This window comes from Hypomesus transpacificus, chromosome 14 (genome assembly GCF_021917145.1).
Source record: "Hypomesus transpacificus isolate Combined female chromosome 14, fHypTra1, whole genome shotgun sequence".
NCBI lineage: Eukaryota > Metazoa > Chordata > Actinopteri > Osmeriformes > Osmeridae > Hypomesus > Hypomesus transpacificus.
This window is the reverse complement of record NC_061073.1, coordinates 746,235-773,484: the sequence shown is the minus strand read 5'-3', so window position 1 is coordinate 773,484 and position 27,250 is coordinate 746,235. Positions and strand designations below refer to the sequence as shown.

The 27,250-nt window shown below is 51.0% G+C and overlaps 3 protein-coding genes across 10 annotated transcripts in view; 1 reads left to right on the top strand and 2 right to left on the bottom strand.

Moving 5' to 3' along the window:
- Positions 1-131: 131 nt before the first annotated feature.
- On the top strand, positions 132-3,466 carry si:dkey-93l1.9 (uncharacterized protein LOC562339 homolog). 2 transcript variants are annotated; one of them, XM_047033883.1, is made up of 4 exons: positions 132-554; positions 1,971-2,205; positions 2,425-2,554; positions 2,866-3,466. In XM_047033883.1, the coding sequence occupies exons 1-4, from the start codon at positions 492-494 to the stop codon at positions 2,924-2,926; spliced, it is 489 nt and encodes a 162-aa protein (XP_046889839.1). In that variant the 5' UTR covers positions 132-491; the 3' UTR covers positions 2,927-3,466. The 2 variants fall into 2 exon arrangements, with proteins under 2 accessions (XP_046889839.1, XP_046889841.1); XM_047033885.1 differs by having other exon boundaries at positions 2,425-2,582.
- Positions 3,467-3,789: 323 nt separating this feature from the next.
- emd (emerin (Emery-Dreifuss muscular dystrophy)) lies at positions 3,790-9,943 on the bottom strand. 3 transcript variants are annotated; one of them, XR_006957078.1, is made up of 7 exons: positions 9,666-9,943; positions 6,499-6,562; positions 5,943-6,032; positions 5,058-5,092; positions 4,507-4,532; positions 4,294-4,356; positions 3,790-4,125 (listed from the first exon to the last, which is right to left on the bottom strand). XR_006957078.1 is itself a non-coding variant. In XM_047034640.1 (6 exons), the coding sequence occupies exons 1-6, from the start codon at positions 9,705-9,707 to the stop codon at positions 4,347-4,349; spliced, it is 267 nt and encodes an 88-aa protein (XP_046890596.1). In that variant the 5' UTR covers positions 9,708-9,943; the 3' UTR covers positions 3,833-4,346. The 3 variants fall into 3 exon arrangements, 1 of the variants encoding a protein (XP_046890596.1); XR_006957079.1 differs by having other exon boundaries at positions 3,794-4,125; positions 6,499-6,590; positions 9,666-9,923; XM_047034640.1 differs by having other exon boundaries at positions 3,833-4,356.
- A 57-nt stretch (positions 9,944-10,000) lies between these two features.
- flna (filamin A, alpha (actin binding protein 280)) overlaps positions 10,001-27,250 on the bottom strand; it is a 34,013-nt gene continuing 16,763 nt past the window's right edge. The window contains exons 11-49 of one of the 5 annotated variants that reach the window (XM_047034639.1): positions 27,021-27,147; positions 26,461-26,597; positions 26,178-26,374; positions 25,982-26,095; positions 25,751-25,894; positions 25,543-25,666; positions 25,308-25,468; positions 25,125-25,215; positions 24,737-24,906; positions 24,465-24,582; positions 23,842-23,954; positions 23,484-23,633; positions 22,868-23,186; positions 22,261-22,434; positions 22,008-22,170; positions 21,665-21,825; positions 20,998-21,165; positions 20,664-20,787; positions 20,357-20,513; positions 20,044-20,233; positions 19,254-19,277; positions 18,439-18,686; positions 18,154-18,228; positions 17,360-17,459; positions 17,142-17,282; positions 16,663-16,791; positions 16,337-16,510; positions 16,006-16,167; positions 15,572-15,775; positions 15,274-15,426; positions 14,816-14,938; positions 14,477-14,743; positions 14,246-14,383; positions 14,023-14,138; positions 12,635-12,767; positions 12,329-12,505; positions 11,966-12,184; positions 11,574-11,771; positions 10,001-11,331 (exon numbers count right to left, since the gene is read on the bottom strand). In XM_047034639.1, coding sequence (XP_046890595.1) covers positions 11,147-11,331; positions 11,574-11,771; positions 11,966-12,184; positions 12,329-12,505; positions 12,635-12,767; positions 14,023-14,138; positions 14,246-14,383; positions 14,477-14,743; positions 14,816-14,938; positions 15,274-15,426; positions 15,572-15,775; positions 16,006-16,167; positions 16,337-16,510; positions 16,663-16,791; positions 17,142-17,282; positions 17,360-17,459; positions 18,154-18,228; positions 18,439-18,686; positions 19,254-19,277; positions 20,044-20,233; positions 20,357-20,513; positions 20,664-20,787; positions 20,998-21,165; positions 21,665-21,825; positions 22,008-22,170; positions 22,261-22,434; positions 22,868-23,186; positions 23,484-23,633; positions 23,842-23,954; positions 24,465-24,582; positions 24,737-24,906; positions 25,125-25,215; positions 25,308-25,468; positions 25,543-25,666; positions 25,751-25,894; positions 25,982-26,095; positions 26,178-26,374; positions 26,461-26,597; positions 27,021-27,147 — 6,068 coding nt within the window. In that variant the 3' untranslated portion in view covers positions 10,001-11,146. Of the gene's footprint in view, positions 11,332-11,573; positions 11,772-11,965; positions 12,185-12,328; positions 12,506-12,634; positions 12,768-14,022; positions 14,139-14,245; positions 14,384-14,476; positions 14,744-14,815; positions 14,939-15,273; positions 15,427-15,571; positions 15,776-16,005; positions 16,168-16,336; positions 16,511-16,662; positions 16,792-17,141; positions 17,283-17,359; positions 17,460-18,153; positions 18,229-18,438; positions 18,687-19,253; positions 19,278-20,043; positions 20,234-20,356; positions 20,514-20,663; positions 20,788-20,997; positions 21,166-21,664; positions 21,826-22,007; positions 22,171-22,260; positions 22,435-22,867; positions 23,634-23,841; positions 23,955-24,464; positions 24,583-24,736; positions 24,907-25,124; positions 25,216-25,307; positions 25,469-25,542; positions 25,667-25,750; positions 25,895-25,981; positions 26,096-26,177; positions 26,375-26,460; positions 26,598-27,020; positions 27,148-27,250 lie in introns of all 5 variants that reach the window. The other 4 variants (XM_047034634.1, XM_047034635.1, XM_047034636.1 and 1 more) reach the window with 4 other exon arrangements.

Sequence of the window (27,250 nt, the reverse complement as noted above, 5' to 3'; positions counted from 1 at the left end):
ACGTCACATACTCTGTTGCTCTGATTGGTTGTAGATCTATCCAATTGAGCGAAGAGGCATTTGTTTTCCAGGCTCGTTTGAAACACGCCCTGTAGTCAAAGCCCAACGGAGAGTTCTCAGACTCATATTCTGAATAGAATTATGAGTATGACAACGTCAGGCTACTTCCAATACACCTGGTTCAAATGAATGGGTCGTTATCACGGTTCAGTACTAGGACAGTACTATACACTAATACGTGTATATCAGTATAGGACAGGCATTGTTGAAACAAGAGAATGGCTGAAGGTTCCAAAGCCTATAGAACATTTGAGAAACTACTTCAGAGGGTGGGAGGGGCCAACTTTAATGTCTCGTTAACCCCGGGGAAACACTCACGTTCGCATGTTATCTTGTCTAACAGCCCCGAGATCGGTCTGGACCGGACCACGACCATAACACCGTAGAACCGAAGACCACAGCTCAGCGATCGAAGTTCCGTGATTCGGGGAATGGACAGCGCAAGCCGACTAAATGGAGAGGACGTTGCCCTTAAAGAACAGGGTGACGTCGAGGTAAACGCTCATACACGCACAGCGAAATGCGCATATAAACTTAAATAAGTTAGGCCTACACTATTAGCCTATTGATAATCGTAAATGTTGAATGCTTGTTGAGCTTAACTTCCAGAAAGTTGCCCGCCGCTCAATCCTGTTCAAATCCACAAACATGTTCTGCTGTTTTATGGATTTAAGGGACCTTATATATGCTAATTGAACTGCATGATTTGTGGTGTAAAGTTCACTTTAGTGTTGGGTTAGGATTGGTTTTGTGTTCGAGAATCAAAAAAGGGACGTGTCTCCGTCATATCGCTCGAGGGTCCATGACTACTGCGCTTTTCTCCCCTCTGCGCGGAGGAACAATAGAACTCTTTTGTTTCTGAAATTTCACACCCTGGTGTGTCGTCAGCTTGCCGCGCTCGGGGCGCCCCGCAGCCGTGGGAATGATGGTGCACCAGGCACATCGAGTGGTTGTGTATATATAATCATATTAAATAATGTTGTTGAGACGTTTGTAGGATACTTTGTGTCCAATTTTTTTTTATACATTTGAAAGTGAGTGTTATATGAGGATTAACCTGTGTGTAGCTCTGTAGTTTTGTGTGAAGCTGTGTGTGTAGCTGTTTGTGTACGTGTGTAGTTGTGTGTGTGTGTTTGGAGAAGCTGAAGGCAGGTAGATTCAGAGGCAACATGAGAGACATGTCATGTCATGTAGTGCAGCGCTGCCTAGTCAGGTGAAACCAAACCCAATTGGCCCTCCCAGCCACTGTCTACACAGCTGTGCATGTGTGTGTGTGTTACCTGGTAACACACCCCTCTTTGTGTAGAAGAACATTTGTTATTTGAAGTCATTCCTCTCTGATGAGACAGCGGTTCACTGCGGAAAGAACACAGAGACACAACACAGAGACACAACACAGAGACAGAGCACAGAGACACAACACAGAGACACAACACAGAACACAGAGACACAACACAGACACAGAGTACACACAGAACACAGACAGAACACAGAAACAGTTCACAGAGACAGAACACAGACTCAGAGCACAGAGACAGAACACGGAGACAGAACACAGAGCACAGAGACAGAGCACAGAGACAGAGCACAGAGCACAGAGACAGAGCACAGAGACAGAACACAGAGCACAGAGACAGAGCACAGAGCACAGAGCACAGAGCACAGAGACAGAGCACAGAGACAGAGCACAGAGCACAGAGACAGAGCACAGAGACAGAGCACAGAGACAGAGCACAGAGACAGAACACAGAGCACAGAGACAGAGCACAGAGCACAGAGACAGAGCACAGAGACAGAGCACAGAGACAGAGCACAGAGCACAGAGACAGAGCACAGAGACAGAGCACAGAGACAGAGCACAGAGACAGAGCACAGAGACTGAACACTAACTGTGCCTCCTCTGCCTCCAGGCACAGGAGGCGGCCAATGAGAAAGAGTTCCGTGGCATCAACATGAACCACTACGCCACCAAGAAGAGTGCTGCCCAGAGCATGCTGGACGTGGCTCTGCTCATGGCCAACTCCTCCCAGCTGAAGACCCTGCTGTACGTGGGGCCACAGTACCGCTTCTACATCCCCCTGCTGGTGCTGCTCTCCCTCTCCATCACCCTGCAGGTGTTGGTGGGGCTGCTGCTGGTCTTCATAGGTGGGGGCACACACATTCTATACACTTTATACACATACTAGACAATATACACATGAACACAGATACAGAAACACCTTATGCTTTCACTGCTGCCTCTCTTAACAGTTCCTGTTTATTCTGCTTTGTGTGTGTGTGTGTTTATGTGTGTGTGTTTGTGAATGTGTATATGTGCGTGTTTGTGAATGTGTTATGTGGGTGTGTGTGTGTGTGTCTCCTCAGTAAAGTATGACCTGAACGACATGAGGAAGCATGCCAAGCTGAACATGATGAACAACTCTGCTACAGTGTTTGTGTTCTTTACGGTCCTCATCAACATCTTCATCACCGCGCTCGGCTTCGAGGGGAGCCGGTAGGCACACACACACACACACAGACACGTGAGGACAGCTGAGTATTACACTGTCCTAACACATACACACACACAGGTTACACACACGCAAGCAAATGTGGCATGGTTTGTCCTGTGTTGTGTATAATGAGGACACAGCAGCAACTGCAGGTTTGCTTTTCTGATCGATCCGTCCTGCGGGAAGAGACAGGTCAAGACTTGAGCCCCTGTTGATGTTGTTGTTAGATGTTGTTACATAACAGATAACACACTCGGATAACACAGTAAGATACTTTACATCTCCCTGACCTTTCACATCTGCTACCCCCCAGGCCAGCTGTGATGTCACTGCCAGAGCTCCCGTCTGTTCTGCAGACCACAGGCTCTGTCTAGTCCCATGAGCCTTTGCTCCAAACTTACACATTGGGTCCTGGCCTGGACGTATCACATCACATGACCTGGCCTGGACGTATCACATGACCTGGCCTGGACATATCACATCACATGACCTGGCCTGGACATATCACATGACCTGGCCTGGACACGGCTGAGACAACAGCATCATAACGAAATCCAAACAGGAGTTTGGATTTCGCGGGAACAGCAGTGAATCGTCACCTATGGCAACAGAATTTATTTTTCCAATTTATTTTTCACGTGTTGCAGCTTGCAGGCATCAAATTCTGAAACGGTGTATACTTAAAAATACTTAAAAAATACAATTAAGTGGGTCAGCGATAACATTTATATTTTTTCAGTCAGTTAAAATTTCAAGAAACTTAACAAATCAAAGATTTATCGTTTTATAACATTTTTGAAAATATCCCTTTTCTGGAAATGAGGTTTGAATGTACGTCTAGCAAACACACAGAGAATATTTTTTGCAAGACTTCAGAGTTTCAATATTTTATTTAATAAAACAAACTTTGGTGATTTATGTGCAGACGTAAGAACAGGAACAGAAAAGAAAGGGGGGGAGAGAAAATGGAGAAGAGAGGAGAGAGAGGGATAATGAGAGGTAGGGGAGAGAGGAGAGAGAAAGAGAGAGGAGAGGAGAGAGAAAGATAATGAGAGGTAGGGAGAAAGAAGAAAGAAAGAGAGAGGAGAAAGAGAGAGGGAGAGATAATGAGAGAAAGGGAGAGAGAAAGATAATGAGAGGTAGGGAGAAAGAAGAAAGAAATGGAGAGGAGAAAGAGAGAGGAGAGAAATAATGAGAGGAAGGGAGAGAGAGGAGAGAGAGAGGAGAGAGGAGATGGAAGGATAATGAGAGGTAAGGAGAAAGAAGGAGAAAGGAGAAAGAGAGGAAAGGGAGGGATAATGAGAGGTAGGGAGAGAGAGAGGAGGGAGGGATAATGAGAGGTAAGGAGAAAGAAGAAAGAGAAGAGAAAGAGAGAGAGGACTATTCGTGGATGCGTCCTGGTCCAAACGGGCTTTCTGTGTTGGCCTCCATGCTGGAGTAAATGAAGTACAGGAAGGCTGCCAGCACAGCCAATAGGAGCAGCCACAGCCACAAGGAAATGCCCCCTGCAGCCTTTGTGATTGGCACTTTGGAAAGTGGAGTGCTGTGATAGGCTGCCTGGGTGCTCTGGGGCCTGATCAAGCATGGAGATGAGATATTACACACACACACATACACACATGCAACCACACACACGCACACACACACATGCTACCACACACACACACACACACACACATGCAACCACACACACGCACACACACACATGCTACCACACACACACACACAGTGGTGGACTCACTCTGTGTCATGGCCAAAGTGTTCATCAGGGAGATCTTCATACTTGGAAACGTTTCATCTGGAGCTGTAGAACAACACAAACAATCGCATACACAAACATGCTACATACTACAACCATAAACATGCTACATACTACAACCATAAACATGCTACATATTACAAACATTATACATCCATACTATACACAAATACTTTAAAGTGAGGTTTTGCTTACATATCTCCATATCCTTCATCTCTCACCTGAAGGGAGAGAGACAGACAGGTACGCTGGGTTAAAACAGGAGAGGATATGGACAGACAGACAGATGGATAGACAGACAGATGGATAGACATTTACATTTAGTCATTTAGCAGACGCTCTTATCCAGAGCGACTTACAGTAAGTACAGGGACATTCCCCCCGAGACAAGTAGGGTGAAGTGCCTTGCCCAAGGACACAACATCATTTGACACAGCGGGGAATCGATCCGGTAACCTTCTGAGTACTAGCCCGACTCCCTCACCGCTCAGCCATCTGACTCCCCATATATCCATCTGTCTGCCGGATAGACAGGCAGACAGATGGATAGACAGACAGACAGATGGATAGACAGGCAGGCAGGCAGGTAGACAGATGGACATACAGCCAGGCAGATGGATAGACAGACAAACAGACACAGACAGGCAGGCAGACAGATGGACATACAGACAGGCAGGCAGACAGATGGACATACAGCCAGGCACACAGGCAGATGGATAGACAGACAGACAGGCAGGATAACTCACTGGTGTATGATAGTGTATATAGGTCACTTCCTCCGCTGCAACAACAACAACAACAGCTGAGTACCTGTAAACACAGCTATAAACACTTCCCGATGGCTCAGACCCTCATGGACTTCCTGGGGTGTGTGGCCACCAGGGGGAGCCAGAGAGCACACCTGCTCCAGCCCAGAGAAGCATTCAAACCCCCCCCCCCACACACACACACACACTAGCCTGGCTCTGCCCTCCTACGTACTTCCGCTCAATTTTGATTTTGTTTCTGTACTAGGTCTGGCCATGAGGTACGTAAGTCAGATGTCTCCGGTTAATTTTCTACCGGCCAATCAGCGAACAGAGGGAGTGGCTGAGAACGATGACGTTGATGTTGTTCGCTAGTTCGGTTGTAGTTCTGTAATGGCGGCGGAGAATGATGCAAAGCCATTTGGTCCGTTGTAGCAATGCTGCCGAATATCGATAAGCTAAAGCCGGTGCAAAAACAAGTTTTGCTGAGTTTTGTTGGTGGCCATGATGGTGGCCTCCCAACGGGGTTCGGGAACAGTTTAATTTTCCAGCTTCGGCAGCTAGCTCCGTGGTGAAGGAATTGGCTAAGGCGAACGCTAGCGATTGGTTATGGCAGATCAGAGTGGCTCTGGGCAGATGCAATAGTTTTAAACTTCAACAGAGTACCCGCCTACAAGGAAGTCAACGCTTGTCAATGGAGCGAGGCCAGACTCTCTTTACAAATGAAATGTACGAGAGTCTGGTTAGGACAAGGCTACCCCCACACACCCCCTGAAGTCGCTTTGGACAAAAGCATCTACTAAATACATGAATCCTGTTATCCAGGTAGAGGTGGCAGCAGTAACAGTAGTGCTGGTTGTGTAATAATTGTGCAGGGGTTGGTACCTTCCTCTCTGTAGAACGTCTTGTCAGGAGAAACATCAGGTTTGGCCATCACATCCTTCAGCTTCTTCACATACAGACCACGTGTAGAGCCTACACACACGCACACACACACACCTCAAGAGCTCCAGAAAGAATCCATACCACCACACACCTGAGAACAAGTGTCACGCTGTGTGTGAAATGTGTGTGTGTGCTGTGTCAGAGTGCAAATTACAATGACAATCGGAGGGGTCACAATTACAGGTAAGAACAATATATAAATTTATCGACCCCCCTGACCTGTTGTTTTTACCTTTTTTGGGGGTGTCAATCCCCCCCGTAATTTGAACCCTGTGCTGTGTGTGGTGTGTGTGCTGTGTGTGGTGTGTGTGTGTGTGTAGATCGTCCGTTGGCCTTAACCACTGTTCTGATGGTAGAACTCTGCATGTGTGTGATTATGTGCGGTAGGTACAACCCAATCCCATACTAGATAATACAGAAATATGAGCCTGGGTTGGAAGGTACTATGTGGACTATATAGGATTAACAGAATTAAAGTTCAGAGCGATCATCGTACCGACAAGAGGTCCATGTTTGATGCCGAACTTCTTCAGCAGCTGGATGATTTCCTGGTCGCTCTTCTGCTGGAGAGACATGACGCTGAGGACTCTGACCACAGAGAGAGAGGAGAATCAGATGGCAAAGGTTGCCAGCGCGTAGATGATTTCACACGCGCAGATAGGAACTAATTACTAATGAAGTCATTACTGGCGGTCCGCGGTGTGAAATTCTGCTTGCGCGAGTCTACATTACTTTTACAATTTGGAGGCTGCTGAGATGCATTAGTGAGAGGCTGCTATGGAAGCAAATCAGTGACCATGTTTTGAATTTGAAAAGGCATTGAATACTTATTATTGAAATTAAACACCACCGAATGTGTTGATTTTGAATTCACCAAAAAATTTAATTAATGTAAAAAATCAAATTCAAGGTTCGGAAATTCAGGTTGCTCAAATTCGAGCAGTAGGCTAAAAGAATTCGAGACGAAAAAATTCAAGACAAAATAATTTGACCTAAAAAACTATTGCAACATCCAGGATACAAAGGATAGGTTGAGGCAATTGAGTGAATTCAATCGAAACATCTCACTTCTCCGAGAAGTGTCCAACGGCAGACCTCTCTCCTCAGGCCCCTCTCATCCAGGTGTAGCTGTTCAGTTCAGATCTAACAAGCTGGTCAAAAATATTTTTGAAACGTTTAAAAAAGGTGTTCGGAACCCTCAACCAAAGTATAAAGTTTTTGATAAACTTTGTCAAAATTGTTTTTTTCAACCTGTCAACTTTTACAATAATCTTTTTTCAACCTGTCAAAACTTTAAAAAAAATCTTATATTCAATTTTTTTCGAGGCTGCAGTAGTGAGCCTGTCAGCTCAGATCTAACAGACCTGACAAACAGACTGGTCTCAGCTCAGATCTAACAGACCTGACAAACAGACTGGTCTCAGCTCAGATCTAACAGACCTGACAAACAGACTGGTCTCAGGTCAGATCTAACAGACTAGACAAACAGACGGTCTATTTTAGAAACCTTTCAAAAAGTTTTATTTTACGTTTTTTTCAAAAAAATATTTTTCAACCTTTTAAAAGTTTTTAACAACACAACCAAAGTTTCAAGTAAACCAATATTATTTTCAACCTTTTTTTCGGAAATAATGTTTTCGATTGAGCAGTACTGAGAAGTTGCAGTAGTGGTCCTAGTAGCCTCTCAGTCTCTGCCTGCTGCAGATTTAACAGGCTGGTCTAAGATCAGATATAACAGACTGGACAAACAGGCTGGTCTCTATGGAAAGCTGAGTTAGTCAAAATTAAATAAATAAATAGGTAAATAAATAGATAAATACATACATAAATAAGGCTATGAAAACTATTCTGAAAAAAAAAAGATGGCAATAAATATATAAATATAGCATTATATAATGATATATCTGAATCCATTTACCAACATCAATAAATTATTTATTTATTTCAAAATGACGTTTTTGTAAAGACAACATTTATCTATTTCATGGGACTTTTATTTCCTAATGCCACATTTATTAATTTTTTGAGACTTTTACACACCACATTTATTTCCACGTGTATTTATTTCCGTGCTGTATTTATTCCGATCTCACATACAAACGACAGTGGAGTGGTTATCTTCAGACCAACGCAGCTCCACACGAGATCGAAGGCAGAGAGGGACACCTAGATTCGGTAGATTATGGAAGACTTTAGTCGTGTCAGAGGTCACATGCTGGCTTTATAGATCCAATTGATCAGCATGGCTTGTCAGGATGGGTTATTTTGGCACACATTGTAGATTTTGTAGAGGTACTTGGGCGGATAAGTGCTTTACAGAACATAGATATTGAAGACTTAAATACCACCTAGGAAGACGTAGTGGTGGTAGTGATTGTCAGCTTTGCAGACGAGTTACTCGTCACACGAGCTAAAGCAATGTTTACAAAGGTAACTTTGTACCTTTGTAAACACTTTGGTCTGAAGATAACCGGTCTCGTTTGCATGTGAGATCCGAAATAAATACAGCACAGAAATAAATGTGGTGTGGAAATAAATGTTGAAACAAAAATAAATGTGGTGTGTAAAAGTCTCAACAAATTAATACATGTGGCATTAGGAAAAAAGTCCCATGAAATAAATAAATGTTGTCTTTACAAAAACATCATTTAGAAATAAATAAATGTATTTATTTATTGATGTCGGAAAATGGTTTCAGCTATGCAATTATATAATGCTATATTTATTGCCATCTTTTTTTTCAGAATTTTTTTCGTAGCCATATTTATTTATGTATGTATTTATCTATTTATTTACCTATTTATTTAATTTTGACTAACTCTGCATTCCATAGGTCTCAGATCAGATCTAACAGAATGATCTCAGATTAAAACTAACAGGCTGGTCTCAGATTAAAACTAACAGGCTGGTCTTAGATTAAAACTAACAGGCTGGTCTCAGATCAGATCTAACAGCCTGGACAAACAGGCTGGTCTCAGATCAAATATAACAGACTGGTCTCAGATCAGATCTAACAGACTAGTCTCCTCTTCGATCTAACAGGCTGGTCGAAAATATTTTAGAAATCTTTTATCTTTTTTAAACCTTTTTGGAACACATAGCACGAGACAACGTTAGTTGAAAAAAAGTTGAAAGGATGAAAAAATATTCAGAGGAGAGGGAGAGAACCTGATTTTGAAAGGCTACATTGCAGTTGAAGAGACTTGAAGTTATGCACCTCAGCGCAGAGGGAGTGACACCAATGAAGTGAGTTATAAGCCTATAGGAAAAGTCAACACTATATTTTAGCCTATATTTCGCAATTCTTATCGTTTTGCTGTTGGGGTGAAACTCAGCCGTAGAGCATTTGGTTGCAGCATATCAGGAGTTTCAACTACTCCTACTGTACGTACTTTGGGATAAAAGCGTCAGCTAAATTAATGTATTTTATATTATGCTACTATTGATCCACTTGCGAGTAGCAGCTAAAATCAACTGGGAACTCGTAATTTATCTAGCATGCGATTACTCATTTGGCGAAATACTTTGACGAATAAGAATACATTTACTTATTAAGTTAGCTACAACATACTAAAGCTGTGTATTAACTTAGTAGATGGCTAGCTGACATCTGAAAACACTGTTTAGCAGTGATTGAAGATACAGATCCGTTTCGTCACTCACCTTTCTAGTTTTCAGCACCCGGAGCCACGCGACTCTGTTCATATTATGGGCACGAGTCTTGTAGTCCTTGTCATTTTACCGGATGGGCGTTGGCTTTTTCGGTTGTGTCACTCACATTTATTAAAAAGGATGATCATGGAGATTCCCGCTAAATGAATTAGTTTATGAAAAGTGTTCATGATATTCAAGTGATTGTTGCAACATTTAAAACCTGAGAAGTCTTCTGGACTTCATTGTGTGTGACTGTGATTGAGGGAGAACGTGTGTGTGTGTGTGTGTGTGTGTGTGTGTGTGTAAGCCTCTTAACTATGAAAAACGTCACACAACGCATGCGATAGGATTGACAGAAAAATACTTTAAGACAACTTTATTGTGTATCAAAATACTGCAAGTCTTACAAAAACGTATAGTAAGCCTTTTTTAATTCTGAAATGCCGAGTACACATAGCTGAGAGCGCAGAGCTAGACATCAAGCAGAAAACAACTCAAACTCTGTTCTTCTTTTTGGTCGTTCTGTAAATACTTATCAAACCACAGTTCCCTCATCCACACCTCTCACGAAAGTATATCTTTTTTAAATGTCTTCCCATTTTCAACACAAGTAGGGTTAACAAGTTTATTATTCTAATAATAATTCATATTGAGAGTGGAACTTCTTGCACACCGCATACAGCCGCATGACTGGTCGTCCTTCTGCTGGCAGTGAAGATTAACACGCTAAAAACACGCGCATGGAACACGCAGAGAAGCCCACTTTCACGCGTAAAGAGAGCGCTAGGAGCGACAGGAGGTCTGTACTTTAAACTCTCCGGGTGTCGGGGTCAGCGGTGTGGCGGAAGCACGGCCTGTTTAAGTATTTTTAAACACACACCGGACACGAACTAGAGGCGCTGGAGGCTGAACACCACCGTGCTATGCTACGCTAATCTGTTCCTAAAACCCTATACTAAGCTACATTTGGCTAAGCTAACAGCTAGCCTGCTCTCCTTCCTCCACGGCCAGGCTAGTTGTAACCCACAGCTGAACAGCACCCCTGACTGCCATGGTAAAAAGAAGAAAAATGACAAAGAAAGGACATTTTATCTTACAGTAATACAAAGGCCCATCTGTCCCCAGCACAGATGGATCTGACTGAGGAAGGGCAAGGTGGAGGGATAAGGAGAGGAATATTCAGTGTTTAATCATTCATCTTTGGGGTTGGTATGAGACGTTTGGTATGTGTTTTTAAGTGTTATCTGACAGTAAAATAGAGCAGGGGATTTTGAAGTGTTAAATCATTTGTTTAGTCATGTAGAAGGTGGTTAGGGAGCTGGTTGGTTAAACAGTGCTACAGGAAGGGGTTTGGGTTGTTCTGATTGATTAAACATACAGGAAGGGGTTCATGATATTCTGATAGGTTAAACAGTGATAAAGGAAGGTGTTGCGCTGTTCTGATTGGTCAAACAGTGACACAGGAAAGGGTTTGGGCTGCTGTGATTGGCCTAGACAGTGATGTGGTAGGGGCTTCCAGGGATGTGCTCGTCACCCCACTTGACCACCAGGATGTATTCCCCCTTCTCCTTCAGCTGGTAGCTCACGTTGTACACACGGCCCCCCAGGTGCTTCACCAACACCTCCTCACAGGGGAGCTTAGGACCATCCACCCCCACCAGCAGCATGTTACGACCTGGGGGAGAGAGAAGGGGCAGTTAGAGGAGGGCGGAGGGAGAGAGAAGGGGCAGTTAGAGGAGGGCGGAGGAAGAGAGAAGGGGCAGTTAGAGGAGGGCGGAGGGAGAGAGAAGAGGCAGTTAGAGGAGGGCGGAGGGAGAGAGAAGGGGCAGTTAGAAGAGGAAGGAGGGAGAGAGATAAGACAGTGTCAGACAAAAACAATGGACAAACAAGAAACTACACACCCACACACAAACACACCTGCTGTGCTGCAGTCGACACTGAAGTTGTTCTTCTGCCCGATGAAGGCCTTGTTTAGCCCCAGGCCCTTGGCCGTGACCTTGCTGGCGTCTGACTGGCTGGGCGCCTCCTGCTGGCGGCTGCTGAAACTGCGGCTGGTCGGCTCCACCAGCACAGAGGACGTCTCATGCATGCTGTGGCTGGACACCAGCTTAGAGCCTGGGGGAGAGGGGGAGAGTGAAAAGGAGATAAGAACATGTCAGAGTACAGGAAGTATGTTTGAGGAGTGTGTGTATGCATGTGTATGCATGTGTGGACTGTGTGTATATATGCATGTGTGGAGTGTGTGTGTGCATGTGTGGAGTGTGTGTGTGCATGTGTGGAGTGTGTGTGTGAGGAGCGTGTGCCCTCACCAGTGATCTTGGCCTTGAAGGGGCTTCCTACGATGTGGTAGGAGCCTCCGTACTTGATGGAGATGAGGTAGTTGCCAGGGGCCATGGGGGTGTAGGTGACCCTGTAGCCCTCAGGACACTCCACACAGTCCATCTTCACCTTGGAGGGGCCGTCGATGGTGACAGCCAGGGCCCCGGGGCCCGCGCTGCTGGTGTTCACCACAAACTCACACGCTGAGCCTGGGCGAGGGGGAGGTACGTTAGGTAGGAGAGCAGGGGAGGTGGGCAGGAGGGTAGTGTAGTGAGGGGGTACAGGAGGAGGGTATGGGAGGGGAGGGAGGTAGGGGAGGGTTGGAGGGTATAGGGAGGGGAGAGGACAGCTACCTGTGGTTCCTCCCTCCAGCCCAGGCCCGTATGCAGACACCATGCCTGGGTCTCCTGCCTGGCCCATCTCCCCCACACGGATCTTGAAGGGGCTGCCTGGGATATGGCTGCTGTTGAACTTCACATCGATCAGATATAGACCGTTCTCTCTGGGGATGAAGCGCACCGCATACTTATCTGGAGAGAAAGGGGAGAGAGGAGGGGGAGAGATGAGAGAAGATCATCCATAACTCCCAACTCTCCAGCATCAACTCGAGACACCCAACGGTTAACATCTCATCCATCACATACGGTCTCCGTGGTTACCTTGGTCTATCTCTGTGACGACACACTCCTCCAGGGCTCCGGAGGGGCTGTGCACCTTGGCGTCGATCACCCCCTTCGCTCCGTTCAGACTCACGGCGAACGAGGCCGGCTGGTTCACCTTCAGACCCGACTCCTGCTCAACGCAGAGCTCACACACTCAACATGGCTGTATGTACACACACACACACACACACAGCAGCGTACATGCCGCTAGGTGTACCTACCTGCAGACTGCTAACAGAGATAAAGAGGAGGGCTGGGAGGGACAGGTGACAGTGTGTGAGCGTGTGTGAGCGTGTGTGTTGCAAATTTAGAGTAAGTAGAGAGTGAGCGAGCGAGCGAGCATGTGAGGAAATTGGAAAAGAAAAATGAGTACATGAATGAGAGGGAGTGAGGGTAGAGAGAGAGAGGGAAGAGAGGGGATAGAGAGAGGGAAGAGAGAGGGGGAAGAGAGAGGATAGAGAGAGGGTAGAGAGAGGGGGAAGAGAGAAAGGGTAGAGAGGAAGGGACAGATGGAAATAGAACAGCCCATTTCTACCTCTTTACCCTTTTAGCATCTGGTGGGCTAACACGAGGGGGGGAGGAGGGAGGGGGGGGCGGCTGTTGGGAGCCTTTAGAATGAGGCACGAGAAACATACACAGTCCTTTAGTATCCCAGAAGCCTTAGCACCTCCCAACAGCACAGCAGCAGACTCACTTCCTGTCCGTTTCCCTGCATGTCTGTCTGTCCGTCCGTCTCCCTGCATGTCTGTCTGTCCGTCTCCCTGCATGTCCGTCTGTCTGTCCGTCTCCCTGCATGTCCGTCTGTCTGTCCGTCTCCCTGCATGTCCGTCTGTCTGTCCGTCTCCCTGCATGTCCGTCTGTCTGTCCGTCTCCCTCCATGTCCGTCTGTCTGTCCGTCTCCCTGCATGTCTGTCTGTCTGTCCGTCTCCCTGCATGTCTGTCTGTCTGTCCGTCTCCCTGCATGTCTGTCTGTCTGTCCGTCTCCCTGCATGTCTGTCTGTCTGTCCGTCTCCCTGCATGTCTGTCTGTCTGTCCGTCTCCCTGCATGTCTGTCTGTCCGTCTCCCTGCATGTCTGTCTGTCCGTCTCCCTGCATGTCTGTCTGTCCGTCTCCCTGCATGTCTGTCTGTCTGTCCGTCTCCCTGCATGTCCGTCTGTCTGTCCGTCTCCCTGCATGTCTGTCTGTCTGTCCGTCTCTCTGCATGTCTGTCTGTCTGTCCGTCTCCCTGTCTTTCTGTCCGTCTCCCTGTCTGTCTGTCCGTCTCCCTGTATGTCTGTCTGTCCGTCTCCCTGCATGTCTGTCTCCCTGCACGTCATGGGGCTGCTGCTGCATTGTGGGTAGTGTGTCCTGGTGTGTGGACAGGTGTGTGTGTCTCAGAGCCTCACCTGGAGACTGGCAACAGTGAGGCGACGGGCGTCGGAGGAGGGCGTTGCCACGGGAACCAGGAAGGGGCTGTCTGGGATGTGCTCCTCGTTGAAACGGATCGATACCTCGTAGTCTCCTACAAACACACACACACAGTTATAAACACAGCAAGCCAGAAGACAGGACCTACAACAAGTGTCAATCAAGAGAACATCACATGTCCCCCCTTCTCCCCTCCTTCACCTGGCTCCTGGACGATGTAGGAGACTCCACTGGACCCGTCCTTGCGGTCCTCGAAGGCGATCTCTGCCTTGCTGGGTCCCTCCACCGCGATACTCAGCCCCCCCGCACCCGCCTCTCGCGTCCAGATACTGAACTCGGCTGCACAGGACGTAGTGGTCAGTACACACACACACACACACACACACACGCACACACACACGCACACACCCCCCCCCCCGCCCCTCCAGGTACCTGGCACTGCAGCCTCAGCCCTCTCCAGACCGGGCCCCCCAGCCCGGACCTTGTGGGCCCCACCCTCTCCCAGGGGCCCCACGGTGAACTGGAAGGGGCTCCCGGGCACGTGCACGCCCGCGTACTTCACACACACGGTGTGCACGCCGGTCTCCGTGGGAACGAAGCGGATGCAGTAGGTGTTGTTGTCTCCTTCCATGATGTCGGCCTTGTGGACCTGCCCCGACGGACTGGTCACCTGGGCCGTCATGTCTGCTAGGCTGATCTCTGAACACACACACACAGTTACACACACATACGTACAAATACACACACAGATACACACAGTTCCAGCCCCACCTGGGATCTTGAGGCTGAGGTCACAGTGGCTCCCCACATTGGCGACTGAGGCTGCCTTCCTCCTCCTGGTGATGCTCTCCTTCATCCTGCCCTCTCCGGTCACCTTGACAGAGAAAGCACTCCCTGCACACAGACACAGCATACTCAGTAACCAGCTGGGCTCTGATCAGAATCAGAAGGGATTTTATTTGCCATGAATGTTTGCACAACCAAGGAATTCATTTTGGCAGGGAGGTGCATACATTAAACATATAGGAATGTTGAAACTTAAATATGTGGACTAACTATACAAAGGAGCAAAGTCTAGCTAATACTAAGGGGGGTCTGGCTAATACTAAGGGGAATAAAAAATAAAATATAAGTAGCCCTAATTTACAATCTAACCTAAAAATACATATAGTGCAAACGATACTGATTGGCCAGACCCCTTAACGAGCTGGGCTTTGATTGACCGGTACCTGGCACGTGCTGGTCAGCGAACTTGATGTTGATAATGTAGTGTCCTGGCTCGGTGGGGCAGTAGGTGATCTTGCAGGTTCCGTCCTCCTGGTCCTCTGTGTTGATGTCCACCTTGCTAGGCCCCTCGATGGACAGACTCAGACCCCCGTAACCTGCACACACACACACACACACAATTAAATAAACTTTACAAAAGCCAATACGTCAAACTAACCTTTTCAGAAATGGTCACACACTCACTTCCACCCTGCCCCACCACACACTCACCTCACCCCCACAACACACACACACACTCACCTGCGTCACGTGTATCGATGATGAACTCGGCCGGCTCGAAGGTCCTGGCCTCGCTCAGGCCCTGGCCACTCACACGCACCCGGCTGGCATCCCCGATCTCTGATTGGCTGATCATCACGGCGATAGGGCTGCTTGGAATGTGGCGGCCGTTCTTCTTGATGTTCACCAGGTGCTCCCCGGTCTCCTTGGGAACGAACGAGACGCCTAACACACAGAGACACAGACAGATGAGACAGGATAGCTAGCACAGGTAAGATGTCTTTTGACAATGTGAGGAAAACAGACAAACCATGTCCCCCCCCACTCCCCTCACTCCTCTCCCCCCCTCCTCCTCAGCCCATCCCATCTTCCTCCCCTCCACCCCTCCTCCCCTCCCCCCCCCCCCCCCCCCCTCCCTCCCCCCCCCCCCCCCCCCCCCCTCCTCCCCCTCATACCGACGTGTCCGTTGCGGAGCATCTTGAGAAGGCAGGGTTCCTCCCGTCCGGAGGGCGTGGTCAGGGAGGCGGTCAGCTGACTCAGGTCCAGCTCCCCGATGTCCAGTGGGATATCAGCAGTTGAGCCCACCTTCAGCTGGGACATCCTCATGGACTCGTCACCTAGGAAACGGGAGGACAGACACTCATCACCTAGGAAACGGGTGCGGTACTGGTGTGTTTTCAAAATTGTGTGTGGGGTATACGAGGTGTGTGTGTGTGTGTGTGGGGGGGGGGGGGGTACGAGGTGTGTGTGTGTTACGAGGTGTGTGTGTGTGTGTGTGTGTGGTACCTGTGATGCGGGCTGAGAAGGGGCTCCCAGGGATGTGCTTGTCGTTGTACTTGACCAGGATGCTGTAGTCTCCTGGCAGCACAGGCAGGTAGGACACACTGCAGGTACCATCCTGGTTGTCCACACAGCTGATGTCAGCCTTCGATGGGCCCTCGATCGCCAGGGACAGACCTCCTACACACACACACACACACGCGCTATACACAGAGGGGATGCGTGTGTGTGTGTGTGTGTGGGGCTGCAGTGTGTGTGTGTGTGTAGGGCTGCAGTGTGTGTGTGTGTGTGTGTGTGTGTGTGTAGGGCTGCAGTGTGTGAGCGAGGCCTACCCTCCCCTGCATCCTTGGTGTTGACAGTGAAGGCAGCAGGCTTGTTGACTGTTCCATGTATGAGGCCTGGTCCGTAGGCGTTCACGTTCCCACTGTTGATGTAGTCCACAAAGAACTGGAGGGGGCTTCCTGGAGGAAGGAAGGAAGGAAGACTGTGTGGCTGTGTGTTTCCTACCAGGGCTGTGTGTGTACCTGGGGTGTGTGTGTGTGTGTGTGTGTGTGTACCTGGTGTGTGTGTGTGTACCTGGGCTGTGTGTGTGTGTGTACCTGGTGTGTGTGTGTGTACCTGGGCTGTGTGTGTGTGTGTACCTGGGCTGTGTGTGTGTGTGTGTGTGTGTGTACCTGGGCTGTGTGTGTGTGTGTGTGTGTGTGTGTGTGTGTGTGTGTGTGTACCTGGGCTGTGTGTGTGTGTGTGTGTGTGTGTGTGTGTGTACCTGGGCTGTGTGTGTGTGTGTGTGTGTGTGTGTGTGTGTGTGTACCTGGGATGTGGATGCTGTCGTACTTGATGTCCATCTGGTGCAGGCCCGGCTCAGTGGGGGCGTACTTCACCGTCACCGTGCCGTCCTTGTTGTCCGTGATGTCCGGCTTTGCCACCTTACCGGACGGCATGCGCACGTCACCTAGACGACACACCGGCAGGGTCACACTGCTGAGCTTGGGGGAGGGGGGTGAGGGTGTAGGGGAGGGGGGTGTTTACCTGTGATCTCTCCCTTCTGGATGGTGAAGGGGATGACCAGATCAAACGGTCTCAATCCTGCCACATCCAGACCGTTCATCCCCATTGGCCGGTCTGTTGCCTAGGAGACAGAGGGCAAAGGTTAGAGTCTAGTGTGTGTGTGTGAATCAACATCAATCCACAACAAACCAAACTGGTGGAACTGAATGGAAACATGGTGATGATGATGGTCACTGACAGACACAGACACCGGTTTGGGTTAGGAGATGGGACACACACAGACACCAGTTACAGGATGAAGATCGCTGGAGTTGGGACACACACACACACACACACACTAGCTCCCAGAAACACCACACAGCCATTTGGATACATGTGGAGTGGACCACATTGGGGATTCTCAAAATGGTGGCCGCTCCCTCCTGTGTGTGAGTACAAGGAGAAGGAGAGAGAGAGAACAAGAGAGAGAACGACAGAAAACGAGAGAGAGAACAAGAGAGAGAGAACGAGCGAGAGAAAGAACGAGAGAGAGAGAGAACGAGAGAGAGAGAACGAGAGAGAGAACGAGAACGAGAGAGAGAACGAGAGAGAGAGAACGAGAACGAGAGAACGAGAGAGAGAGAGAGTAGGAGAGAGAGACAGAGAGAGAGACGGGGGGTGTTGAAGGTGTGTGTGTGTGATGGAGGGAGAGACCAGCAGAGATGACCACCTGCAGAGAGACGTGATGGAGACATGAAATGAAACACCATGAGGGAGGAGATAGGATGGAGTGATGAGGAGGAGGAAAGAGGAGGGATGAGAGGTGGAGAAGGTACCCAGGGTTGTCGAGTGTAGTACTGAGGCAGCTCTCTGGGCTGGTGGAGCTGGTCAGAGGGAGGACCTTCCACAGCCTGGGGGAGGGGGGGAGGAGGAGGACGACAGATAGAGGCAGTACAACATTGGTTAGTGTGATTAACTGGCGTCTGCTTGGCCCAATCAGAGGGGGATTGGAGAGAGAGAGAGGGCGGGTCACCGGAAGCCTGAGGAGTCCTGAAACTGAGTGTGTGAGAGAATGTGAGTGTGAGGGTGTGTGAGGGTGCGTGAGGGTGCGTGAGACCCACCGTGACCTGGAAGGGGGAGTTGGGGATGTGTTCTCCTCCGAAGCGCAGGCAGATGCAGTAGTCTCCAGGCTGCGGCGCCGTGTAGAAGATGTCAAACGTCCCGTCTGCATTCTCCACCACATCCACGTCTAGCTCCACCCCCTCGGGTGTGCTCACGCTGCACGTCACCTTGCCCTTCCCAGCAGCCTTAGCGTCCACAGTGATGACCGTCTGCTCCCCCATCTGGATGGTGGGGCCCACGCCCGCCCCTGGGGGGAGAGAACACACACTTACACACACACACACTTACACACACACACACTTACACACACACTTACACACACACACACTTACACACACACACTTACACACTTACACACACACACTTACACACTTACACACACACACACACACTTACACACTTACACACACACTTACACACACACACACTTACACACACACACTTACACACTAACACGTACACAAACACCATGCACACAAACACATATACACACCACGCATACGTACACACATACACCCCCAACATGCCTCTACCATGATTGTGAGTTCTACGGGTTATTACCATGGTTACAGTTACTACCATGTTATTACCATGGTTACAGTCACTAATATCCAGTCTCCATGACTTCATCAGCCGTACTGACATCCATCATGCTGAACAATTAGTCTATTAGTCTACCCAGAGAGGGAGGAGGAGAAGAGAGAGAGGAGAAAGGAGAGAAGAGTCATCTAATTGAAGGGGAGGAGCCATCCAGCATGCAGTCAGACCAGAGTAATGGATGCAGGATCTGATGAGAGGATCTGTGATTGCTTACCCAGACCGTGACCGCCGATCGAGACTGAGAGCAACGGTGAGAAGCAGGGAGCGAAACGTGACACAGAAGAGACAGGGTCAAGGAGGGGAGGGTGTGGTTCAACAGGACATAACTGTGGTGGAGGCCAGCAGGGGGGAAGGGTGAAGAGGGGAGGGCTGTGTGTGTGTGTGTGTGTGTGTGTGTGTGTGAGAGAGAGACAGACACTACGGGTATAACGTTATAACAACAGCAGAACAACCTAAAGGTGTGTGTACCTTTGTTCAGGTGTGTGTGTGTTCAGGTGTGTGTGTGTACCTATGTTAAGGTGTGTGTGTGTACCTATGTTCAGGTGTGTGTGTGTGTTCAGGTGTGTGTGTGTGTTCAGGTGTGTGTTCAGGTGTGTGTGTGTGTGTTCAGGTGTGTGTTCGTGTGTGTGTGTGTGTGTGTGTGTGTGTTCAGGTGTGTGTGTGTGTTCAGGTGTGTGTGTGTGTGTTCAGGTGTGTGTGTTCATGTGTTCAGGTGTGTGTGTGTGTGTGTGTGTTCAGGTGTGTGTGTGTTCGTGTGTTCAGGTGTGTGTGTTCAGGTGTGTGTGTTCATGTGTTCAGGTGTGTGTGTGTGTTCAGGTGTGTGTGTGTGTGTTCGTGTGTTCAGGTGTGTGTGTTCAGGTGTGTGTGTGTGTTCAGGTGTGTGTGTGTGTTCAGGTGTGTGTGTGTGTTCAGGTGTGTGTGTGTGTTCAGGTGTGTGTGTGTGTGTTCGTGTGTTCAGGTGTGTGTGTGTGTTCAGGTGTGTGTGTGTGTTCAGGTGTGTGTACCTGTGACAGAGCACTTGCTGGCGTCCCCACTGGGCAGGGCTCTGATGCGGTAGGGGGAGTAGGGGATCTCGTCTCCTCCGTACTTGATCAGGATGGTGTAGCGGCCCGTCATGTCTGGAACATACGACACCAGGTACGTCCCATCCTGGTTGTCACGGATACTGGCCTTCTTAGGCTTCCCCTCTGGGTCCTGGGGGAGAATGATGAAATAAAGGAGAAATAGAAAGGGTTTACTAAGTATTTTTCAGCTTGTGTGTATGCAAGCTGTTTGAGTGTGTGTGTGTGTGCGTGTGCTGTGAGTGTGTGTTCTCACAGTGATCTGCACGGCCAGCAGGCCCTCCCCAGCATCCTTGGCGTCGATGGTGAACTCGACAGGCAGGGAGGCGGGCACCCCGCTGGTGTTGAGACCAGGCCCACTGCAGCGCACCTTACTGGCATCATGAGTGGGCAGCACCTTCAGCTTGTAAGGACTGGAGGAGGACGTGAGGAGGAGGTCACATGGATGACAATGCATGTGTGGATTACCTGCCTGTGTGTGTGGATTACCTGTCTGTGTGTGTGGATTACCTGCCTATGTGGATTACCTGCCTGCCTGTGTGTGTGTGTGTGTGTGTGTGTACCTGCGTGGGACCTCCTCCTCGTTGTACAGGACGTTGATGGAGTAGGGGCCCTCTCTGGTGGGGACGTAGTTCACTGTGTGAGTCTGGTCTCCATTATCCACCACCTCCACTGGCTCCACCAAACCTGCGCACACACACACACACACATTAGGATCCAGAGATGGAAGAATAATAGACACCCCTCACCTTTGGGCCCCTGCACGTGGACCCCCCTCCCCCTCACCTTTGGGCCCCTGCACGTGGACCCCCCTCCCCCTTACCTTTGGGCCCCTGCACGTGGACCCCCCTCCCCCTCACCCTTGGGCAACTGCACGTGGACCCCCCTCCCCCTCACCTTTGGGCCCCTGCACGTGGACCTGCAGTGGGGCGTGGCCAGCCTTGGAGGCGTCCACGCTGAAGGCCTGAGGGACGTTGGCCCTCACGTTGCTGCCCAGCCCCGGGCCCTGACACCTCACCTTGCTGCTGTCCACCGTGTCACTCACCGGCACCGCAAACGGACTCCCTGCCGGGGGAGGGAACATGGGGTGACTCAATAAGAACATTTTCAATGTGACCTTTAAACTGTCCACATGTTAAACCTGACAATCACATGTACATCTACGTTACAGAACCCTCCAGAGAGAGAGGGAGAGCCCCCAGACAGAGCCCCCAGACAGAGGCCCCAGACAGAGGCCCCAGACAGAGGCCCCAGGTGTCCCTGCTATGGGCTGGCCTCCAGACAGACAGAGGCCCCAGTGTACCTGCTATGGGCTGGCCTCCAGACAGACAGAGGCCCCAGGTGTACCTGCTATGGGCTGGCCTCCAGACAGACAGAGGCCCCAGTGTACCTGCTATGGGCTGGCCTCCAGACAGACAGAGGCCCCAGTGTACCTGCTATGGGCTGGCCTCCAGACAGACAGAGGCCCCAGGTGTACCTGCTATGGGCTGGCCTCCAGACAGACAGAGGCCCCAGGTGTACCTGCTATGGGCTGGCCTCCAGACAGACAGAGGCCCCAGTGTACCTGCTATGGGCTGGCCTCCATAGGTGATGTTGAGGTGGTAGGTTCCAGGTTCATAAGGGACGTACTCCACGCTGCAGCTTCCGTCCTTGTTGTCAGTGCAGGACATCTTAGCCTCTGACGGTCCCTCCACAGCCAGACCCAGACCCCCCGTACCTGCCCCGCTGGAGAGGGGGGGGGGGAGAGGAGAGGGAGATAGTGTATGAAGGGAGGAGTAGGCAGTAGAGAAGGAGGGAAGGGAAGAGAGGGAAGGAGAGGGAGGGCGAGATGAGTAAAGACACAAACTGAACTAACTGCTCAGTGTCTCTAAGGGTGTATGAGAGGAGTGTTTCCACGGCGACCGTACCGAGTTTCCACGGTGAACTTGTTGGGCTTGTTGGTGATGCCGCTCTGCAGGCCCGGGCCGTGCACACGCACACGCGCCGGGTCACAGCCCTCCGTCACCGGTACACGGAACGGAGACTTGGGCACCGGGGACCCGTCATATGCTACTGCCACACTGTGGGGTCCTGACACACACACACACACACCCTTAAAATGGTCCCCATATTCCCAACATCTTGTTACTCCTCCCCTCTCTCGTCTCCCCCCCTCCTCACCCTCCTCGTAGGGCGTGTACTCCACAGTGTAGGTGCCGTCTTGGCGGTCTGTGAGGCTGGCGTCTGTCAGGCTGCCGGAGGGGTTGCTGATCACTGTCTTGATGTGGTCTCCTCCAGTCTGCGTCAGCGCTCGCGCATCCACCGTGAACTCAGTGGTTGCCTCGCGAAACACGCCTGGAACACGGGACAGGGGTGAGAGAGGTAGAACATGCTAGAACACGGGACAGGGGTGAGAGAGGTAGAACATGCTAGAACACAGGACAGGGGTGAGGAGAGAGGTAGAACATGCTAGAACACAGGACAGGGGTGAGGAGAGAGGTAGAACATGCTAGAACACAGGACAGGGGTGAGGAGAGAGGTAGAACATGCTAGAACACAGGACAGGGGTGAGGAGAGAGGTAGAACATGCTAGAACACAGGACAGGGATGAGGAGAGAGGTAGAACATGCTGGAACACAGGACAGGGGTGAGAGAGGTAGAACATGCTAGAACACAGGACAGGGGTGAGAGAGGTAGAACATGCTAGAACACAGGACAGGGGTGAGAGAGGTAGAACATGCTAGAACACAGGACAGGGGTGAGGAGAGAGGAACCCCCCCCCTCTCACCTTTGCCCTCCACCCCCGGGCCGAACACCCGGACCGCGCTGGCGTCCACGGCGGGCTCCACGGTGAGGCGTGCGGGGAAGCTGGGCACGTCCTGCCCCCCGTAGCGGATGGTGACCGTGTAGCAGCCGGGACTCAGGGGGATGTAGGTGATGGTGTAGGTGCCGTCCCCGTTGTCCTGGATACGGACCTCTGCCTCCGTGCCGCCGTCGGAGATGATCTCAATGGTGAGCTCAGCCGGGCCGGCGTTGGTACAGTCCACCACAAACTCCCCCGTCTCCCCCACCTTGGCACGCTCCAGACCAGGGCCTGAGCAGCGCACCTGGAGGGGCAGGGTTACCTTGGGTGTGTGTACCTTGGAGGGCTGTGTGTGTGTGTGTGTGTGTACCTTGGAGGGCTGTGTGAGTGTGTGTGTGTACCTTGGAGGGCTGTGTGAGTGTGTGTGTGTACCTTGGAGGGCTGTGTGAGTGTGTGTGTGTGTGTACCTTGGAGGGCTGTGTGTGTGTGTGTGTGTGTACCTTGGAGGGCTGTGTGAGTGTGTGTGTGTGTACCTTGGAGGGCTGTGTGAGTGTGTGTGTGTGTACCTTGGAGGGCTGTGTAAGTGTGTGTGTGTGTGTACCTTGGAGGGGTCTGTGGGAGGGTAAGCCGTGGAGCTGAAGGGGGATCCCGGGATGGGAGCTCCGTCATAGGTCAGCTCCACCTGGTAGGGCCCCGCCTCCCGGGGGATGAACTTCAGCTGCTTGGTCTCTGGGCTCAGCCCTGACTCCACCTACTCATGAATATGATAATGAGCTTCTTCAGCATCCTGTGTGTTACGGTGCTAAATGATCCTCCTTCATTACGCACTAAACTACAACATGCAATACAAAACTAAAATAACATTACAAAGAACAAAAGTTTAAACAAAAATCCTGTAAAGGTTTGAATTGAAGCTTAATTAAAAAAGAACAAACATGCAGACACAAACCCCCTCGTACCTTACTGGACACCGGCTTTCCTGATGGACCAATCACCTTGGCCTCCACCTTGCCCTGTCCTCCCGCCCCCTTCGACTTCACAGTCACTTCCTGGTCCCTGCCAACTGTCATCTCTATAGTAGAAGGAGGGGGGGGGAGACAGAGAGACGGAGAGAGAGAAAACCACATGAGAATAGCACTGAGCTGATGGAGGGGTAGAGGAGAGGAGGTGTAGAGGAGAGAGGGGGGGGTGGAGGAGAGGAGGTGTAGAGGAGAGAGGGGGGGGGTGGAGGAGAAGAAGTGTAGAGGAGAGGGGGGGGGGGGGTGGAGGAGAGGAGGTGTAGAGGAGAGAGGGGTGGGGTGGAGGAGAGGAGGTGTAGAGGAGAGAGGGGGGGGTGGAGGAAAGGAGGTGTAGAGGAGAGGGGGGGGGGGTGGAGGAGAGGGGGGATGGTGTACAGGAGAGGGGGGAGGAGGTGTAGAGGAGAGGGATGGGGTAGAGGAGGGGGGGGTGGTGTAGAGGAGAGGGGGGGGGGTGTAGAGGAGGGTGGGGGTGGTGTAGAGGAGAGGGATGGGGTAGAGGAGGGGGGGGGTGGTGTAGAGGAGAGGGGGGGGGTGTAGAGGAGGGTGGGGGGGACTCTGCGTACTCTGTCCCAGCCCCGTCACGTTGATCTTGCTGAGGTCCAGGCTGGGCGCCACGGCAACAGAGAAGGGGCTCTTGGGTATAGGGTCTCCTCCGTAGGTCACGGCCACGCCCATCTGACCCTGGAAGGGAGGAGTCACAGGAGGGGGAGGAGTCACAGGAGGGGGAGGAGTCACAAGAGGAGTCATGAAAGGGAATAAAATTGCTGCCCAACAACACTGTACCCCAGGATGTGTGGTTGAGTGCATGTAGTGGTGTGTGTGTGTGCGCGCTCACCTGTTGCACGGGCGTGTACTTGACGGTGTGTGTGTTGTCGTTGTTGTTGATGATCTCCAGGTCTTTGATGGCGTCGGCTTTGGAGGGTCCGCTGAACACAGCACCCAGACGAGCCTGGCCTGCAGCCTTGGTGTTCACCGTGAAGCTGGTGGGCTTGTTGAGCTCCACGCCTGGGGGGGACACACAGACAGCATGTGTGTGTGTGGATGATATGGTGTGTGTATATAGGGTGTTTGTGTGTGGTGTGGATGATATGGTGTGTGTATATAGGGTGTTTGTGTGTGGTGTGGATGATATGGTGTGTGTATATAGGGTGTTTGTGTGTGGTGTGGATGATATGGTGTGTGTATATAGGGTGTTTGTGTGTGTGTGTGTGTGTGTGTCTCACCAGTGCGGCTCAGTCCAGGGCCCTCAGCCTTCACCTTGCTGGCGTCATGTGACGGGTCCACCTTGATCCTGATGGGAGTCATGGGGATAGTCTGGAACACAGGCAGAGAGTCAGCACACACACACACACACGGTCTGGAACACAGGCAGAGTCAGCACACACACACACACACACAGCCCCCACCTGGTCAGCGAACAGCACCATGATGGTGTAGCTGCCAGCTCCAGGGGGCGTGTACTTGACGGTGAACGTGTCGTTGTCGTTCCTGATGATGTCAAAGTCGATGTCTGCCTCCGCCGGCCCCACCACCCCCGGAGCACACTTGATCCCTATACTGATGTCTCCTGCACACACACACACAGTTAATACCAATACTGATGTCACACACACGATACCCATGCTGTTGTTGCACACACACCTTGTCCAGCCTCAGCACAGTCCACAGTGAACAGTGTGGGCTCAAAGGCCTTCAGGCCGGTCTTGGCCACGCCCGGTCCAGACACCTTCACCTTGTTAGGGTGGCAGCCCGCTCCGATGGCCATCTGTACACACACACACACACTGTTAGAGTAGTGTTTGTGTGTGCGCCTGTGTCTCTGTGTGTGTGTGTGTGTGTCGGCGCTCACTCTGAAGGGGCTGTCTGGGATGTTGACCCCGCCCCAGGACACCATGATGGTGTGTTTGAGGGGCTTGCGAGGTGTGTAGCTGCAGCTGTAGGTCCCATTCCCATTGTCTTTCACCTGAACCTCCACAGGGGTCCCATCTGCATCCTGCACACACACCCCACAGATACACAGTTAGTCTGCCGTCCTTAACAGGGTAAAAGTTGACCTGGTGTAGTCTCCCCCCCCCCTCACCTGGGCGGTGACCTTGAGGGGAGCTTTGCCCCCCAGCTTAGCATCCACGGTGAACTCTGCTGGCTTCCCCACCGCCACACCACTGCTCTGGAGGCCTGGGCCAAACGCCTTCACCTGCAGCACACACACACAGTATTACAGCTGAGCCTCAGCTGATACATATTACAGCTGTGTGTACCTGTGCAGGTGTGTGTACCCTGTCAGGGTGGAAGTCCTTGCCGGGGGCGGTGGTGATGTCGGCCATGTAGGGCGAGTGCTGGATGTCCTCTCCGTTGCAGAGCACGTGCACCGCGTACTCCCCCGCCTCCATGGGCCAGTAGCGCACGTCACACGAGCCGTCCCCCTTATCATCACACTCTATCTTAGCCTGGGATGGCCCCTCCACAGAGAACCCTAACACACACACACACGTGATCTTAGACCTTCTCATCACGGATAGTCCATCTGTGTGTGTCTGTGTGTGTCTGAGTGTGTCTTACCGAGTGTGCCTACGTTGTCCCCCACGGCCTCGACCACAAAGTCAGCTGACTTCCCGACCACGCCCCCCTCTAGACCCGGCCCCCAGGCTCGCACCTTCTGGGATCCTGCCTCCGCCCCCACCTTCACCTCCAGGGGGCTGGGGGGACAGCAGCATCAGCATTTAGTCATTTAGCAGACGCTTTTATCCAGAGCGACTTACAGTAAGTACAGGGACATTCCAGAGGCAAGTAGGGTGAAGTGCTAACCCTAACCCTAAAGACACAACGTCTTTGGCATGGCCGGGAATCGAACTGGCAACCTTCAGATTACTAGCCCGATTCCCTAACTGCTCAGCCATCATCATCATCTCACAATAAATGTTGATGGTGGAGTGTGAGAGAGTCAGAGAGCGAGTCAGAGAGCGAGTCAGAGAGCGGGTCAGAGAGCGGGTCAGAGAGCGGGTCAGAGAGCGGGTCAGAGAGCGAGTCAGAGAGCGGGTCAGAGAGCGAGTCAGAGAGCGAGTCAGAGAGCGAGTCAGAGAGCGAGTCAGAGAGCGAGTCAGAGAGCAGGAGGTGTGTACCTGCGGGGGATGTGCTGCCCTCCCCAGGTGATGGTGATGCTGTAGGTGCCCGGGGTGGTGGGGTAGTACTCAAACCCATATATCCCATCACCTAGGTCCTGCCTCTTACAGGGCTCCTCCAGACCCTCTGCACGCACACACACACACACACACACACACAATTAGCTCTGGTGGTTTACAAGATGCTGGGATGTTTAGTTTGAGAGGCCTGGAGGATTGTGGGAGTTGTA